This window comes from Dasypus novemcinctus, chromosome 2, assembly GCF_030445035.2.
Source record: "Dasypus novemcinctus isolate mDasNov1 chromosome 2, mDasNov1.1.hap2, whole genome shotgun sequence".
In the NCBI taxonomy this organism is placed as follows: Eukaryota; Metazoa; Chordata; class Mammalia; order Cingulata; family Dasypodidae; genus Dasypus; species Dasypus novemcinctus.
Window position 1 is genome coordinate 136,740,830 of NC_080674.1, and position 19,059 is coordinate 136,759,888.

General features: G+C 34.2%; 1 protein-coding gene across 1 annotated transcript in view; it reads left to right on the top strand.

Moving 5' to 3' along the window:
- The window catches only part of CHSY3 (chondroitin sulfate synthase 3), a 314,150-nt gene that overhangs the window by 1,730 nt on the left and 293,361 nt on the right, over positions 1 to 19,059 (top strand). Inside the window, exon 2 of the mRNA XM_004462173.4 lies at positions 1,631 to 1,914. Within this exon, the coding sequence (XP_004462230.1) occupies positions 1,631 to 1,914 (284 nt within the window). The remainder of the gene's footprint in view (positions 1 to 1,630; positions 1,915 to 19,059) is intronic.

Sequence of the window (19,059 nt, forward strand, 5' to 3'; positions counted from 1 at the left end):
AAAGCGCCGGCAAATTATTCAGACCCTGGGAGCGCCAAGCCACACACTAGTATTGGATCCTTTCCAGTCCTCCGTGGTGGCTGCGGCGATAACCAGAAGCTGCAAATTCTTTCCAGAACCATGCGCAGTCATCGCACGAGAAAACTTTGTCAGTTTTAAAAGAGGTTCGGTCCTTTACCCTGAGTGTGGGCGGCCCTGGGCAGAGAATTTCTAAACTCAGGCGGAGCGAAGTTCCTCCGAGTAGAGGAGTAAATCTTTCCATTCCAGCCTGTTGGCCGAGATGGGGAGGGACGCCAGGGCGGTAGCAGGGTTATACTGCACGAAGTCTCTGTGCTTCCCTCATTTCCTAGGCTCTCAGTCAAAGGGGGGCAGTCCTTCCTTAGTTTATGCCTCTCGACCTGTGGCCTCATTGCTTTCTGCTGATCCCGGTGACATCTTTCACGAGACAAACCTGTACTGTTTTTGCACAAAGAGTTAAAAACTAGAGATTTTGGGATTTGGGGTAGCAGGAGGGAAATCACTGTAGGACTGATTGGCATAGGGAATATTGATCATTGGTTTTAAAAATTATGATTGCATTTCTAATGCATTAAATTAAGGACTGGTTCTAGAAAAAAAGCTTCCGCTACCTTATAGTCTCCTTATCTTACATCTCATTAAAATAAAAAAGGTTTCCTGGTGCAAGTTTGCCGCAATTTGCCGAATTTCTAAAACGCATTAACAGCATCTACTACTGTCATTTATTTTACTTTGGAGGATTGTCAGAACATTGAAATGCCATATTCTTTCCAAGTCTTTTAAGAAAGAAATGTGTTTTGCATTAAGTACCAATAGTAGTCAGTTGGAATTCATTGATATCCAGGGGGTTCTACATGTGGTCAAGATAATGACTGCGGAGGCTGTGCTCGTGAAAAATGATGGTAAAGACGCTGACTATGCATATAAAGAAGGGGACTCTCTACTAATTCCAGTGTATTACTTTGTAGAATGCCAAGTGCTTTTGAATGGGTTTGTCCAGAGAATTTTATTTTTAAATTGTTTTCCTGATGAAGACAAATTATAAGTGAAACCAATTAAATGATTTCATTTTAAATGAATGTTTATTTTCTCTAAAAGGTGCCTTCCAAAATGAAATTATAAGAAAACTTTGTTTTTATTTGGGTGTGTATACACACATACACAAACACACATACCACTTCAGGGTTGTATATGATTGAAGTTTAGTTAAAGACAAAACACTGAACTAAATAAGCTATCAGAAAAAAAAGAATTATCAGATATCAAATATATACCAAATTAATTCTAAGTATCAACATTTAATAGTGTTTTGTATTTCTAGGAATTTTGTTCTTACTTAAAATATGCTAAGAAGTCTGTCTTTATTTTCCTTATCGTTATTTCATCTTTTACCAAAAAAAATCTGTTAGACTCGAAAAGGATTGATAAATGTATTGTGATTTAATTAATAACTATAAATTGCTGTTTTAAAATATATTATTGGGAGAGATTTTTCTTCTTTTCAACTGTGTGTATGACTTAGGCATGATATTGGAAGTTCTGTCCATTACTTTGTACAGGATAATTGATTGCAAAATTAAGAAAAGGACTGATTGTTGCCTTTCTTTTGTAGGTGATAAATTAGAAGAATTTCTTAGATCATTGAATAGCAGCAAGCCTCTCTATCTGGGACAGACTGGCCTGGGGAATATCGAAGAACTTGGAAAGCTGGGGCTGGAGCCTGGGGAAAACTTCTGTATGGGAGGGCCTGGCATGATATTCAGTCGAGAAGTTCTCAGACGGATGGTGCCACATATTGGTGAATGCCTTAGAGAAATGTACACAACTCACGAAGACGTTGAAGTGGGAAGATGCGTTCGTCGGTTTGGTGGGACTCAGTGTGTCTGGTCTTATGAGGTAAGCCTGGAGCTTTGATGAAAATGTTCACTTTTTACAGGTGTTTGCCATTTCACAGTCTGAGGGTGTAATTGTGTTTATTCTCTCTGTATTTATATTTTTGGGAATGATAATGGCAGCCAGTCGTGGATATAAGGGTGGTGGTGGGAGACATCTTTCTTATTGAATCTAAGACCTGTCTGAGGCTTTATTACTAGAGTGACTGTTAACTTTAAGCAGCATCCTATATATATGGTCTGATCTTTGAAGATGCTATTTCCCCCTTTATATGCTTTATTATTATTTATATACATGGAGATCTATTTCCTGTCTCTAAAAACAGAACTGCTTTTATTTTCTTGGGATGTAGCCTTTAGCATTTGGGATCTTTTCTGGTTTTGCTATTGTTTTTTGATTTGGCATGAATTACATCTCTTTTTCCAAATAGTTAAACCTGAATTTTCTTTGAAGATTTTCATATGGGAAATTTAACATCTTTTTAAAAAACATAGGGAAAGGCACCTGATAATGTTTCACTTATGATAATTTTAGTTAGAAAATTTTAACCCCTCTTCCTATTTGAGAATTTGTTAAGCATATAAAAGAATAAATTATCTGGAAAAGCATAGAGGAAGTTCTGAAGGTGAAAAGTTACTGCCTAGTATTTTGACCAGTTCCCTAGAATTGTTTATGTATGCCTGTCCTTTTGCCATTTTCTGAGTAGTGACCATTTTTAAATCATCCATGTTATAAATTGTTGCTTTTGTTTATTTTGCAGTACATGGTTTTAAAAAAAAATACTCTGGTTTTTCTTCTTTCCCTTCAGAAATTGGTTTTGAAATGAAATAAAACCAGTTTTCCCAAGTTAATCTTAGTAAAATTGATTAATCGTTTAAAGAGTGTATTGCCCTCTTCAGTACAGTTTGATTTTCAAGTGGTTAATATCGTTTTAGCTGCTCAGCACTCACCTTTGTAAAGTATGATTTAACAGATTTGATTATCTTTTCAATTTTTCATGTCAATTATTATAGAAGAAATACTTTACGAAAATATCTTCCTTGTGAAGTTATTATACTTCAATATTACAAAGTTCGTTCCTTTTTCTTGTTCAAGTATAATCTTACTTTAGTCAAAACTGCTTTCTTTTTATGCTTCCTGGTCTTTACACTTGGGGTAAATATTTTGTATATTTACTACAGAAAGAGAATTATGAATAAGTATTTAGACTACTTGGCAAATTTTAAAAATTGCATAATTACTTTATATATTAAAAATGCTAATTTTTCTTTTATAAAACTTTCCTATAGCTATCCTTCAGAATAAAATTTTATGCAAGAATGTTTTAGTTTAGAGACAAGTAATTTAGAATAAACTGTGAAAATTATTTATCTTTTTCTACTTACTATAAAAATAATTAGAAAGCAAAAATTAAACATTCAGTATAGAAAACGTATTTAGTTGACTTGGTTTACATGAAGCTATTTACACTAAGGTATTTTGTAGATATTTGCTTGGTGTGGATGAGTAAAAATCTCTCATCATTGATTAAAAAGAAGGAAAATTTATTATGTTTCACTTGGTACTTTATTGCCATAACATTACATATAAAGTTTTAACAAACATTTTGGTTAGATGTTATTCTAAGTTTTCAGTTGTTCTGCATGCAGGTACAATCCTCACTTACAAGTCTACCCATTCATTTTCAAACAGAGCAAAATATGTTCAGGTCACCTATGAGCTCAAAAATGATTTAATAATTTATGTAAAATATAGGTGTTTATGTGGAATCTGAGGTCCTTTCATTAGCTTAACTAAAAGAGACACACAAAAGTGACTATGTATCCTACGGGATGTAATTTGGTAAACACATTTCGATAACTTTTCATAATATATTTGAATTTAGACTGACACTTGTCTATCACTGACTGCAGAATCTATTTGAAATAAATCATTTCAAAATTTTTCCTAGCATCATAACATATTTTCAAAGAAAATGCTGTTTCAGAATGTTAACTTCATTTTGCTAAGCTGTTAGATAGAATTTTGTTTTGAATCTTTGTTTTGAAATTGTGATCTTTGTAAGAGCTACTTAAATAATATTGATTTTAAAAGCAACATTTATTTAATCCTAATACAAAATCTCAAAGTCTCTTTTAAAGGAATGATGGCAAATATGCTAAACAATTTCTCTTAATACAAATAGTAAAGATTACTATATAAAGAGATTATATCAAATCATTTTAGTATTATGGGTGTATTCTTTGTTTTTTTTTGGAACAACTTAGTCAATTTGGGCATACACAAAAAAAAGCTATGACATACACAAATTCTGTGCACCACTTTCCAGTTCATCAACGTAGTCATTGTTTTGCCTGGGTTTTATAGTAGTAGAAGTGGTGTCCCTCTATGCTGCTGTTCACATTATATAGAAAGATTGAGCTGTGCTATTTTGGTTTGGCATCCTCAGCTGAGGTGAGATTTCACACCCAGTCATAAAACAAGGTATGAACTTGTTCATTAATTTTGTTTCCATATTTCTTTTAAAAGAACTGTCTGCAACAGAATTTTCTGAAAAATTAAAATTTTCCTTATCTCTACCTTTCATGGATTTTAAGATTTTGTTTGGCTTTTCCTTCTAATAAAAGTTTTGTAGAGTTGAGAACATTGTTACACAAGCATGCTCATACTTTTCAAGTTGGAATATATGAAATATCCTTGAAGGAATGTTTTTTTTTAAAACTGTGAACAGACTTTCATATATTGTAGGAAGAGAACTGGATAAAATATTAAAACATAGTTTGTGTAGTTCTCCTTGAATATAAAATATATCACTTTTTAGAAAAGTTGAAAATTGTTTAGCATTCTTTACTGCTAAATTGAAGTCTACTTTCTTTGCTATATATACCATTAAGCATGTAAATCAGAGAATTGAGAGAAAGAGAATGAGAGAGAGAGAGAAAGACAGAGAAAGACAGAGAGAATAAATTTCAATGTGGACTTCAGTCCCTGCCATTTATTTAGCTTCATTGTCTTTCACAAGTTACTTCTCCAAACCTTATTTAATTTAACAGAAAATGGAGATTTTAAAACAGTGTCTACCTCATAGATCATACATATGGGGGCAGATTGATGAAGTAATCTATATAAAGTCCTATCGTGTCTGACATATACTAAACTTCTAATAAATATTAGTTATCATCATAATAATATATTAATATAAACCATGTGATATATTTTATAGCATGAATTCATGCATTTTGTTTAATAATTATTAGCAGTGGGTGATTCATCTATATCAAAAGGGTCAAACTAAATGTAAACTAAAATTTCATTTCAGTTAGAGAATCCAAGATTAAGTATTTTTGGCAAAGAATAAGAAACCAATGTGTTGCAGTCCTTTAGAAATACGAGAAATCCAGTATTGGTAAAACTTATAGAATTTGTAAGTCTACTTAAAAATGCACTATAAATATTTGCCTCAGTCTTTACAGATCTCAGATAACTGATCTTGGGAGATAAAGCAGAAAAATATTATTTAACATGTCATTATTTAATAAACAGATTTAAAAAATCTCAAATAGATAAGACACTGTCTACATAAAATGTTATTGTAGATTTCTAGATTCGTTGCCAAAACAATAGTTCCCTTTTCTGAGTGTAGCAGTTTGATATCATTGATGAATTCCAAAAGGAAATATTGGATTATGCTTGTAATCTGATCTATACCTGGGCATGATTGAGTTATGATTAGGGCATTGTCCCACCAAGGGGTGGAGACTCACAGATAAAAGGCATGGTGAAGAACAGAGATGGGGATTTCTGATGTTAGAGTTTGATGCTGAAACCTGGGGAGTCAGTATGCAGAGGAAAGAGAAGCCAGCCCCAGGAAGGAAGGAAACTTGAAGCCAGAGTAAAGCAAGCCCTAGGAATGTATGAACCCAGGAAGCCTGAACATTGCAGACGTCGGCAGCCACCTTGCTCCAAATAGACTTTGGTGAGGGAAGTAACTTATGTATGCTTTATGGCCTGGTATCTGTAAACTCCTACCCTAAATAAATACCCTTTATAATGCCCAGCAGACTTCTGGTATTTTGCATCAGCACCCCTTTGGCTGACTAATACACTGAGGTTCTCTGGAATTTTCAGTAGGAAAGGAAGTCAGTAGCATCCCATTCTGCAATCCACTCGAACACCCAGGAGCTTTTCTCTCTGGGCAGCTGGAACCCCTTCTGATGGAACTTAGAATGTTCGGAAATGATACGTAACTTTAGTTCTTTCTCACAATAGGACCTTGATGGTCTGGGATGTATTTCTTGCCTGTGGGCCTGTTTTTTCATTTCTTTCTGTGTCTCCTCTATCTACTTTTTCTTTTTTTCCATGTGTTGCTTTTCATCAGATTCTCAATAAATTACTATGCTCATTGCAGGACAATCCTAGTATTCCAAGAGATCACAGGATATGTACTAGGATCACAGTTATTTATTTTTTTTCTTTCCAAAAGACCATAGTTAAGACCGTGAATGGCTTGACCTCTTCCAAATAAGCCTTTGGTTACTGGTGAGCTGTAGACAGAGGTGCACAAAGAACCTGTGATCATTGGAGATTCTCAGTTAAACTTTCCTTCCCCACATTGGGGTAAAGGCATTTAGTTTTCAAGTTCATATGGCAGATGCTAATAAGCCGTAGATTTCATAGGTTGTTGTTGTATTCATTTATACCTTACTTTTTATAAGTAAGGATTGCTACGTGGAACATGTAAATGAAAAATTATTCTATTCTAGTTATTCTATGAGTGTTGGAATTTTTTGGATCTACTATTGCCTAAGATCACATTTTTAGCTTAGCTCTATCTTGTTTACTGTTTTTCTACTTATCTAAGCTACAATCTGGAAACCTAAGAGGCTACATGTGGTTCTTAACATGGTTTGGCATGTAAAGTGTTTTATGATTTTTTGTTTTTGTTTAACTTTTGTGTTTTTGATGCCTTTAGTGAAGGTAGGCAGTCTTTAGTCCTTTTCATGTCCTATTGTTGTATACTAAGCTCTCCTTTCACATTTATGTAAACTGCCCAGTTCATGCAAGCATGAGTTTAGATCTCTTGAAACAGATCATCCACATGTTGCAAATTTTTATTAAAATATTCTCTGGAATATGGAGTAATTTCCCAGTTGATAATGAGATGACTCTTTTAAATACTTTAATTTACAAATGAATCAATTTCCTTCAAAAATAGCTATGAGAATTATATATCCTATAATATACTTTCTTATTGATATATTCTTAGTAAATACCAAGAAAGTCCCCACTGATAAAAAAAAAATTGCTTATGCAATTTATTTCCAGCTTAAGCCTGGCAGAATTGAAAGTTTTCTTGTCAAGGTCACTTAATTCCAAAATTAACATAATTTTAATTCCATTGATTATCTATTTCCCTGTGATGGAGTCTTGTATTTCATCTAAGTGTCATTTTCAAAATAGTTTCTATTTATCTTTTTAATATTTTCAATTAAGTGGAACCAAAGATTATATTTCTTTATTTCATTCAAATAATGTTGTTTCAAAGAAAATGTACCTTTATGTTGGTAAAAATATTTCTCTGTGGGTTAAAAAATATTAATGTTTTCTATGACTAAACAGATTTCTACTAAGTTCCTTAAAGAGTTAACATCATATCAGAGTGTTTTATGGACAAATTTGGCTCCCTAAAATCTATAAAAACCATAGAAATTCCCATTATTTCACAAAAGAATATGTTCTGAAGATGTTTCCTTGGACTTGTAATTAATACCTGGTACCTACACCATAAGATATTAAACTACAAGTAAGTTCTTCAAGACAAGTCCATGCAGGGTAAAATATCTCTGTAATTCTAATTGGGCTATTATACATCCTTTTTTCTTCTTCCTATTTCTTATAAACTTCCTCCTTTTATAATGCTAGATTTGCTCTTGTATGAACATAACTGATACCCTAAAAGTATGTTAATATATATGCAAATGTGTAAGACTGGAATTTTGATCTATACTCTTTCAAAAATCTTTTCTTGGTTTTGATTTGGTCACAATTTCATTTTTAAATTAGCTATAAGCAGTAAGCTTTTCACGCCTACTCTTCCCACCTCCATCCCACTTGTCAAATGAAATCATCATGCATTGATTTTATGAAATTTCTTTTTTGCAACACTGTTTTCTTCATTGTGCAAAATAAAATTGCATTCCAAGTTGATGGAGAAGCATGGCATGGGTTTTACATATTTTAAAGGCTCAGCTAGTTCATTTTCATTGCTAACACATGTCTTATCAACTGAATTGTGACAACTTATGCTTCCCAAGAGGAAGATTTTCAACAGTTGTAAAAATTTTAAGTTTGGAAGATGCATCTAGGCAATTTAAAATAAGCTCCGTGATAACATAAATACTCATATTAGTTTTAAATGTTTAGAATGCTCTTCCTCTTTAATTGAGCCCAGGTGTTCTAACTTTTCTGTCCAACTTTCAAGTCAATTTCCTGCTTATACTTTGTTTTAGTTTGAGATGAACTATATTTTCTAAAATATCTATTTCAGTCCTTTTTCCACCTGGCAAATTAGTGCTCAGAATACAAAGTAATATGTTTTATTAAGTAACTATTCTGCTTTTGACTTTGATTAAAACGTATTTCTTTTGGACAAAGGTATAACTTTTTATAAGTTATTTGAGTTAAACATTAATTTAAATTTAAAAATATTCAGTGTCTTGAGTTACATGAGTCATCATTTGATATCTTTGAAGTATACTAAAGATATTGTTAAAGTATACTAAACTGAAAATGTGAGGGGTTGCGGTTCCCCAGTATACTAATAATCTCTACATTTACTATCCTCACCATTATACAGCACTCTTAAGTCTTAACCACATTTAAGTTAGTTTGAGTCATGACATGCATTTACTATTACCCAGGCTTGGAAAGGTTGGATATTTTTAGTACACCATTTATGTTACAAGTTCATAAATTGACTGAATCAAAATAATACATTGTTTTAAAGTTCAGCAGCCAATATATTAGAACTAACTGAAGAGTGAAATGAATTTCTTATTTTTTTTTTTAGATTTTAAAAATGTTTACTCACCAGTTTATATTTTTGAAAGCCATATTTGTCATTCTTCACAGTAAGTGATATTTGAAGTTTTCAATGCCCCTTTCAGTTTCACTCATTTTTTTTCTCTAAAGGTATTTCTTTTATATAGTGTACATGTATCTCAAAGTAGGTAGTTTAAGGTAATATACATATTAATATAAATCATATATAATAACATTAAACTAAAATATGATGGAATCAGGGAAAAAGGGAGACAGAAAAATAAGATAAAACCATTATAGAAATATATTTTGGGCTTCTGTTTTTCTGGCATTAGAGGGAATACTAACTTATCTACATAATGAGACCTAAGAGAAAGCTCTCTCACAGAACAGAAGAGAGCTCTAGGCAAAGTAGCAGATCACATCCTGAGTACCACTTCTACAAAAAATAGAATAGCATGAAAGTTGTGATAATGTCACAATGCCAAGATGGTGGTGTCAGATGTTCCCATGTGCTGTTTTCCCACAGATTCTTTGAAAAACTACCAAAACTGGTAGAGCCATCTTCCTCAAAACTCTGAAAAACAGTTCAAGGGTTGAAATAATTGGGCAAGTGCCAAATCAAGAAAACATAGATTTAAAAATGGTAGGAGAAGCTTGTGTCACCCTTGCTGCCTATCCCCACCCACTTCTTCTTTTTAAAGATTTATTTATTTCTCTCCCCTTACCCCTCTGCCCTGCCCCACCCTGCCCCAGTTGTCTGTTCTCTGTGTCTATTTGCTGTGTGTTCTCCTTTGTCCGCTTCTGTTGTTTTCAGCGGCATGGGAATCTGTGTTTCTTTTTGTCGCATCATCTTGTGGTGTCAGCTCTCCATGTGTGCGGTGCCATTCCTGGGCAGGCTGAACTTTCTTTCGTGCTGAGCGGCTCTCCTTACGGGGCATACTCCTTGCGTGTGGGGCTCCCCTACGTGGGAGCACTTCTTGCGCTCATCAGCACTGCACGTGGGCCAGCTCCACATGGGTCAAGGAGGCCTGGGGTTTGAACCGCGGACCTCCCATGTGGTAGATGGATGCCCTAACCACTGGGCCAAGTGTGCTTCCCCCCCATCCACTTCTTGGCATGGTGTAGAGCCAGCCTGAGCTCTCATTTGGTCTTTGTCATATTTGATGGGAGCAGAGTAAGCCCTATGCACATGCTAGGTGCCTGCATAATAGAATCCAATCAGGTGGCAGCATGAAAGACTGAACTAGAAAACTCCTCTCTGGCTCACCCTCCCAGAGTTTTCCCTACTGGCAGAAGCAGCTTGTGAACAGCCAAAACAGTGTGAGAAACAATTAAGTCAAAGTGGCCCTGGGGCAATGGATTACCTGCTTTAAGTCATACAATAAAGCACACAGCAGGGAAAGAAAGTATGTTTCTTATGAAATAGTTGAGGGAGTATTTGAATTCCTGAAAATGGAGGAATTCATAAAGCCACAAGTCACAAGCCCAGGACAAGGCACAGGCTCAGAAAAGACAGAGAGAACCCTACACTTTGCATTTGTCTTGGGCTAATCTTGATAGTAGGGCTAAATTTTGAAGAATCATTCCAGCCAATGCAGAGAGAATTTACAAAGCCCAGGAAAGATGTTTTTGGTAACCTCAATAGAGAGAAATTTCAAAACCAAACCAAACAGAAATACTGGAGTTGAAGAACACAATAACTGAAATAAAAAATTTCCTCGAGAGTTTCAATAGCAGATTGGATCTGATGCAAGAGAGAATCAGTGAACTTGAAGACAATTTAAAGGATTCAGGCTAAGGAGTGGAAATAAAAAAATAATTACAAAGTAAATAGAGCCTAAGAGATCTGTGGGACACCATCAAGCATGCCAATGTATGCATTTTTGGAATCCCAGAAGGAGAAAAGCAAAGGAGCAGAAGGAATATTCAAGGAAATAATAACAGATAACTTCCCAAATTTAATAAGACATGAATATGTTCATTCAAGAAGCCAAATAAATCCCAAACAATATAAACTTGAAGGTAACTAGACCCAAACACATAGTAGTCAAACTGGCACTCTACCTGATTCCAAAAGTAGAAGGTAGTGAGATGAAATATTTAACAATTTCCAACCAAGAATTTTATTTCTGGCAAGGCTGTCTTTCAAAAATGAGGGAGAGAGTGACATTCCCAAATAAACAAAAGGTTAGGGACATTATCACCACTAGACCTGCCCTATAAGCCATGCTAAAGGGTGCTCTTCAGACTGAAAGAAAAGGACACTATAGAGTAGACTGATGTAGAATAAAGAAGTAAAGACCACCAGGAAAGGTAATTATATGGGTAATTAAAAGTGCCAGCACTATTGTATTTTTCATATGCAGCTCTGCTTTTTTTCCCTTACAGGTTATAAAAAGCAAATGCATAAAAAGTAATGATAAATCTATGTTTTGGATCTTAAAATGTATAAAGATATAATTTGTAACAAGTGCAACAAAAGGATGGGACAAGGGGTGTGGGAACAGTGTATGTGTATGCTTTTGAAATTAAGTTGGTTTCAAATCAAATGTAATTGTAATAGATTTAGGATATTGAATTTAAGCCCCATTGTAACCATGAAGAAGATATATGAAAAATATGTACCTAAAGAAATGAAAAGGGACTCAAATTGGGACAATACAAAAAATCAGGTAAATATGACAGAAGAATTGAGGAAAAGAAGGTATAAGAAATACAAAGACTAAAAAGCAATATTCAGAAGAAATTCCTTAGTATAATTAGTTACTTTAAATTAATATGAATTAAACTTTTATTCAAAAGGCAGGGATTGACAGAATGAATACAAAAACATGACCCCACTATATGCTATCCACAAGAGACTCATCTTATATTCAAAGACACAAGTAGGCTGAAAGTGAAAGAATTGAGAAAAATATACCCTTTAAATAGTAAGCAAAAGAGAACTGTGGTAGCTATACAAATATTAGATAAAATAAGCGTTAAGAAGTCAAAAACTGCTTTGAGGGACAAAGAGGGTCATTCTATATTGATTGTGATGGTTAAGTTCATGTGCCAACTTGGTCAGGTTATGGTGTCCAGTTGTTTGGTCAAGCAAGCACTGGCCTGATTGTTTCTCTGAGGATATTTTGTGGATTGAAATCATCAGAAAATTGATTGCATCTATGACTGATTACATCTACAATCAACTGAGGTGATTGTCTTCAACAATGAGAAAACTGTCATGTAATCAACTGATGCCCTTAAGTGGAGAACTGGTGATTTCAGCAGTCACTAAGAAGAATTTCCAACTCTACTTCAGCCAGCCTTCTTTGCCAGGGGAATTCATCGAATACCTTCATCAGAGTTCCTAGCTTGTTGCCTGCCCTACGAAATTTGGACTGCCGCATCCCCAAAGCCATATAAGCCAATTCTCATAATGCATCTCATAATATTTACATTTTATATCTCCATCTCTGTATCATTTATATCTGTCTACATCTATATATCCTGTCATTTCTGTTTCTCTAGAGAACTTTGACTAAGGAGAGTGGGGTACTGCTATTGCAAATACCAAAAAATGTAGAAATGGTTTTAGAATTGGGTAGAGGCTGGAAGAATTGTGAGGGCTCAAAAAAAGCATGAGAGCTGTAGAGAAAGTTTATATCATTTTAGAGAATATAGGACTCATCATGAACAGAATTTGCCAGAAATATGGATATTAAAGTTAGTTCCAACAATGCCTTAGAAGCAAATTATGAATGTGTTATTGGAAACTGGAAGAAAGGAGATCCTTGTTTTATAGTGGCAGAGGACTTGGTGAAACTGAGATCTGATGTCTGAGGGAAGGAAGAACTTGAAAGTGATGAACATAGATATTTATCTGGGGATATTTCCAAGCTTTGTGTGGAAGGTATAGCCTGATTTCTCCTTACAGCTTAAAGTGAAATGAGAGAAGAAAAGGGCTAAATTTAGAACTGAAATCCTGGTCATGCACACACATGCGCACGCACACACACACAGATCTCCAGATAGTGTGCTCTGAGACTAGGGCCAGAAGACACTTTATATGGGATCTCCCTGAGCTTCTGGAAAGCAAGTCCCTGGAGAATAAGGCTCCATATGACTGTTTAACTGAACATGGAACCAGTCAGCCATTTTAGTGTAAGTCAGGATTGGAAATGCAGTTATATAGGAAGCTCCTTCCTTTCTTGTTTGTATTATTATCCTCTGAAGAGGAGAAAAATAAAAACTTTTTAAAAGTATTTTTTTTTGTGTGTATTAATATATTTTGTGCTTGTATACCACAAATCACTGGGATTTTGTTTTTGTAATTAAATGTGGAACTATCCTGCCTGGCTTCAAATCCCAGCTCTGCCATTCACTAGGTGTGTGATCTTAGACAAGTTATTTAACCTCTTTATGTCTCATGTATCAAATGGGGATAATAAGAGTACTTACTTCATAGAACCTTTGTGAAGATTAAATGAGTTAATGTATAAAACATACTCAGCATCATATGTGGCAGTATGAAGCTTTCTGCAACTGTTCCATAATTTTGCAGAGGCAGAATGGCAAAATAATAAATAATACCTACTCTATACAGCTGTTGTGAGGAATAGAAAGGGCAGTGTATTAGAAATCCTTAGAATAATACTTGACACAAAGTAAGTCCTGTATAAGTTTTGACTATTATTAATATTTTCCAGTTTGTAATGTTTGTATTTCCCTCATGGGAAAACGATAACATTGAATTCAAAAGGGTTTAATTGCAATCTCTTTTAGGAATATGGTCTTCATTGAAGTATGGAAGGTGTTGATTCAGTGGTTCTCAACCCTGACTGCAGAATGAACTCCTTAGGTGACTTTGAAAAAATTCCGATGCTGGACAACATCCCCTAACAATTTTATCGTAACTTTTTAGAGGTGAAGCCCACAGCATCGGTAGTGTTTAAAAATTTCCGCATAATTCTCATGTCGCTCTAGGTTTACACAATTTTAGTGTTTTGTTAATTTTTCTGTGTTCAGATATCCAATCTATTTTTTAGCGATTGCTTAAAAATTTTTCTCTTGATTTAGTTATCTTTTGGGAAAATCATAGGAGAGCAATCAGCACATCTGGGTTTCTGTTATGACTGTTACTCATCTCTTTAAGAGTAGTCATTGTATTTTAAGACAATGAATAAAAGTCATCACTCCCAACTGTATTCTCACAGCTTGGTTTTCATGGTTCATAGATAATTCCTTTTTTAAAAAAATTCAAGATGGATTTTAAAGTGTCTTTAGGAAAAAAAAGTTATGTTTTTTCATACATGCAGGGCTTGAGCTTTTATACCTCTGTTTATTTATCACATTTATGTAATATATAGTCTTAAAATATAGGTGGAATGTTTTCATTGACTTGATTGCTTTAGCATTTACATGCTTCTAAAGAAAAGAGGCATCAGAGTGATCAGTTTGATCATAGAAACATGTAATTTTTTCAGTGTTTTTTTTTTTAATTGAAATGGGTAACTTTGATTTAAGGTCATCCTTCTTAACAAATACTTCTGTTCCCACTGTACCCCTATGACAAATTAGTGAGATGGTACTGTACAGTCCCTGTCCTCTCAAAGCTCACAGGTCTGTGAGGAATCGGGCATGGCTGCTAAATTGGAAGGAAAGTACAGAATACACACAAGTGTAAATAAAGAAGGGAGTGTCTGAGAACTGGAAAATGCAGCGCTTCTTCCAGAATTTTCTCATAGGAACATTGCCAGGTGAGTGGGGATGCATGAGAAGGCAAGGGTGGAAGGATGTCATGACAGAGAATAGTGTATTTGGTTGAAGCATATCTGGAGGTAAAAGAAATGAGGCTCAAAAGCTGAAAGTAAAACCTGAGTCTGAAATGCCTTGTATCTCATACTCCCAGGTTTAGCCTGTATCCTATGGAACAGTGATTCTTAGAACCTCATGGGAGGATGAAATTGGTCTAGCATGGAGCTAATGCATGATCTTGTTAAAAGATGTTTCTGGGTGTTTCTAATGAATTGTCTGCATGGAGAATCAGTGTTGTGCCTAATGGAGAGCTTTGAAGACTTCTGAGTAGGAGAGCACTATGCTCAAAAGTTAGATCAGAGGCTCCTGTGCCTAGGGAGGGTGGCACACACCACCTAGGAGGTTATTGCATGACCAAGTGGGAGATGAGTTGCAATGAAAGCTTGAAAGAGGAAATGGAGGTGAGATGGCCTGAGAGCTGGTAAGGAGGGAAAAATGATAGAACTGGGTAATTAATCAGATGTAGGAGTGGAACAAAAGAGAAAGTTTGGGATGACTCCTAGGTTTTGGGATTGGATGGTAGTAATTTTCTTAGATTGGGAATACAGGAAAAATAGGTTTGAGTGTGTGGTGTGTTAAAGACATGGGCAAAGGATAGGGAGAAACAAGTTATGTTTTAGATGCATTCATTTATTCACCACATATTTATTGAGCATCAGGGACTTTTATGGGTGCTGGTGTTAAAGCACTGAACAAAATAAGTTCCTGCCTTGTTTCCTAGGGCCAAAAGTCAATAAATAATCAGAAGAGGGGGCTGTGGAATACAGGGTGGTGGTTGTACTGGGTGGTTAGGTGGGCCTCATTGAGAAGATATTTGAGCCATGCAGATTATCTGAGAGAGATGCTTTCCAGGTAAGTGGACAAGTCCCCTTGTTAATGTGCTTGGCATGTCAAGTATTAGCCAGAAGGCAAGGGCAACTAAAGTTGAGTAAGGGGGTGGGAGAGTAGTGAAAGATGAGATCCAAGAGGAAAAGAAGGTGCGAGATGGGGAAGATATCATATACAACTTTGCAACCCTTTGTAAAAACTGTTTAGTGAAAAAGTGAGACCCACATAGTTTGAACAAATTACCCAGATTAGGCAGACAGAGGAACCTATTCATTGTATTATAAGACTAAGTAAATAATTTGTTTAATAGGTGAAGCAGTTATGGCTTGCAATTTACAGAAACCTACCACACAGCCATAGGATGAAAAAAATTTAATTCATTTAAAATTTAATTTATTAAAAGAACTAATTTTATTTGAAATTATTTAAAGTTTAAATTGTATTTAGAGCTATGAATGAGTAATATTTAAAATGGATGGTTCAAAAACTAGAAAGAATAAAAATTGTGAGTTAAAAATATCCTTCCCATTTCAGTCTTCCATCTACCTGAAGAGGCCTCCCTGCTACCAATTGACCATGTGTTTTTTTTTTCACGTTTCCTGAGTTTCTCTCACATGTCAGACAACTATTTATATGAACTATTTCCCCCATTAGTTTTAGAAATTAGTAGAGAAATTAGTTTCTCTTATATCAGTATCTAGATGTAGTCCTCATTATTTTTTAAAGCACTGCATAGTATTTCAAAACAACTGAATTATTGTTTAAAAATAAGTGTGTGCACTTCAGGGAAAGCAGAACTAAAATGGACTGCACAGCAGCTTCAAATCAATATTAAGCTTTTTCTAGACTTCTAAAAGAAGTTCGAAAGAGTAACTAGTTAACCCAAATGATTATCTCTTTTTAATATGTCTCATTCATTTATTCTGCAGATATTTATTGAGTAACTCCTTGGTACCAGATGCATTGCTGGGTGCTTTCTTAATGGAATTTGTAGTCACGTGAAGGAGGTTAGATAATAAACAAGTAAGCATACAGACATGATAACCACAAACGCTGATAAAAAACAAATAGGAGATGCTGGAAAGAGTACATGTGGAAGCCATTTTAAATAAATTCACCAGGAAAAGCTTCTGGGAAGAGGTGACATTTAAGCTCAGAGACAAAGCATAAGAATAAACCTGGGAAGAGTTCAATATCAAGCCTAAGGAAATAGCGAGGAAAAAAGTCCTGAGGTCTGTAGGAACTGGCTGGAGGCCAATGTGGTCGAATTATAAAATCTAAAGGACAAATAGTATGAAACTGAGTTTCCACAAATGCAGGAAATAAATGGCAGAACAGAATCTTAATATAAGAAAAGGGAAAGCTTGAAAGATTTTAAAGAGCTGAGTGGAGTGTCTTATTTTAAAACTTTATGTCCCTTTTTCTCATATTTTGAAAAATAGTATTTATTCAAAACTTTAAAACTGTAATCTGGTTTTTCATATCTGTATAGTGTGATCTGAAGGTATCTTAAAAAAATTGTAATATTAAAATCACATTTTATATTTCTTGAATAGTATTTATACTAATTATATTTATATAAAATACTTAATAGCTTGTGAGGATAGAATTAAATATTTAATAGCTTGTGAGGAGTCCCAGAGGTAGTTTATTGCTAAATGGCATAAAGTATTGTGTATGTCCAGGTATAAATTTGGGCTTCTATATGTGATTTACAAGAGTTTGCTTGTGATATATTATTTCTGCATTTGGAATACAAAACAAATTTTGGGTCATTAGAACACATAGCATGAATTTATCATGTGTTATTTGGCAATGGACTGAAGTTTCTTTTATTTACCTTGATAATTTAGTTGATATTTTTAGATAGGTGATTTCTTGCATATTTACATGCCATTATTTATTATACTGCAGGTTATTTGTATAATATAGAATAATTTGATAAAGTTTCTATCTAAAATGGCTTTATGTTAGTGTTCTAAATCTTTTAGGATATATGCTTTCCTTTGCGAAACTGGAGTTTTGAATTTATGTTCACAGAGCTCTGATTTGTGTCGTAATGAATTGTAGGTCATTTTGCTACAAATAGATTTAGAACATGATATACCTTAGACTATTTACATAGCAGATAAATCTTCTAGCCTTGATTTTCTACCCATGTAATTGCTTATATTAAGATTCATGTGTTTTTCTTATGATTGTTTCAAATTCTGCTTTTCTCATATTTGCTCCTTATCTTATCTCATTTTCCCTCTTTTAAAATTAAATAAGCTTTAAGGACTTATAAAGTTGTGGTAAAGCAAATTGCAACAAGAATACCTTCTGATTTGGAAAGTCTATGGAAAGATCCACCATAATCATATAAACTTTATTAATCAGTGTAGCTCTTCTGATAACATCTTTTGTAGTAATGTTTGTGAATGTTTTATTTACACTGGTTATAAACATATAACTGATGATTACTCTTGCTATTATATGTGTTTGTGACCATGATATTTATATATTTTGTCCAGTAAATTCTGCATACAGTTTGCCTACCACTGTAAAATAGTTTCAAATTCATCACAATTAATTTGTTGTTTCATTTGAAAAACATTGAATGGTATACCATAAATTTGTTCTTGGGAAACCTAAATAATCTAAAGCATGGTAGTCTATTAATTAAAATATATAATTATAATCATATATTAATTATGACACTTCTATAATTAAATAAAATTACTTGAAGAAAACTATAAATGTAGATATTTTCATAAAGCCCTATAAGGCTCTAATTTAACTAAATTTAAATTTCTGTCCTTTTTTTCTTAACTAAGTTCTATTTATATTAATCTTAATTACTTTTTAATTTTAATTTCTGTCCTTTATCACCATAATCTTTGTTTTCTGGTGCTCACAGTGTTCAAATGCTATTATCAACTTTTAGTCTGCCTCAACCCATTTTTCAAATGATTCCTTAGCAGACAAAAACAGCCACATTGCCTTAATATTATTGAAACATTATGAATTTCAACTGCCCTTGGAAAACTAAATTGCCAGATTTAGACAGAAAATATTGAATCATTTAAATTTCACACTTTTAACACATAATCATGTGAACTGGGTTTTATATTTATAATGCTGTGTTAAAGATGTGAAGAACAGCCCAGAGAACACCTTCAAACTGTCCAAAGTTTGCAAAACCTGAATCTCATTCGAATTAAGCCAAAGTCCCCTTCAGTAAGATATATCATTGGGAGAATCACTTGAAACAGTTTTTTTTTTTAAAAAATATTTATTTATTTATTTATTTCTCTCCCCTTCTCCCCGCCGCCCCACCCCGGTTGTCTGTTCTCTGTGTCTATTTGCTGCGTCTTCTTTCTTTGTCTGCTTCTGTTGTTGTCAGCGGCAAGGGAATCTGTGTTTCTTTTGGTTGCATCATCTTGCTGCGTCAGCTCTCTGTGTGTGTGGTGCCATTCTTGGGCAGGCTACACTTTCTTT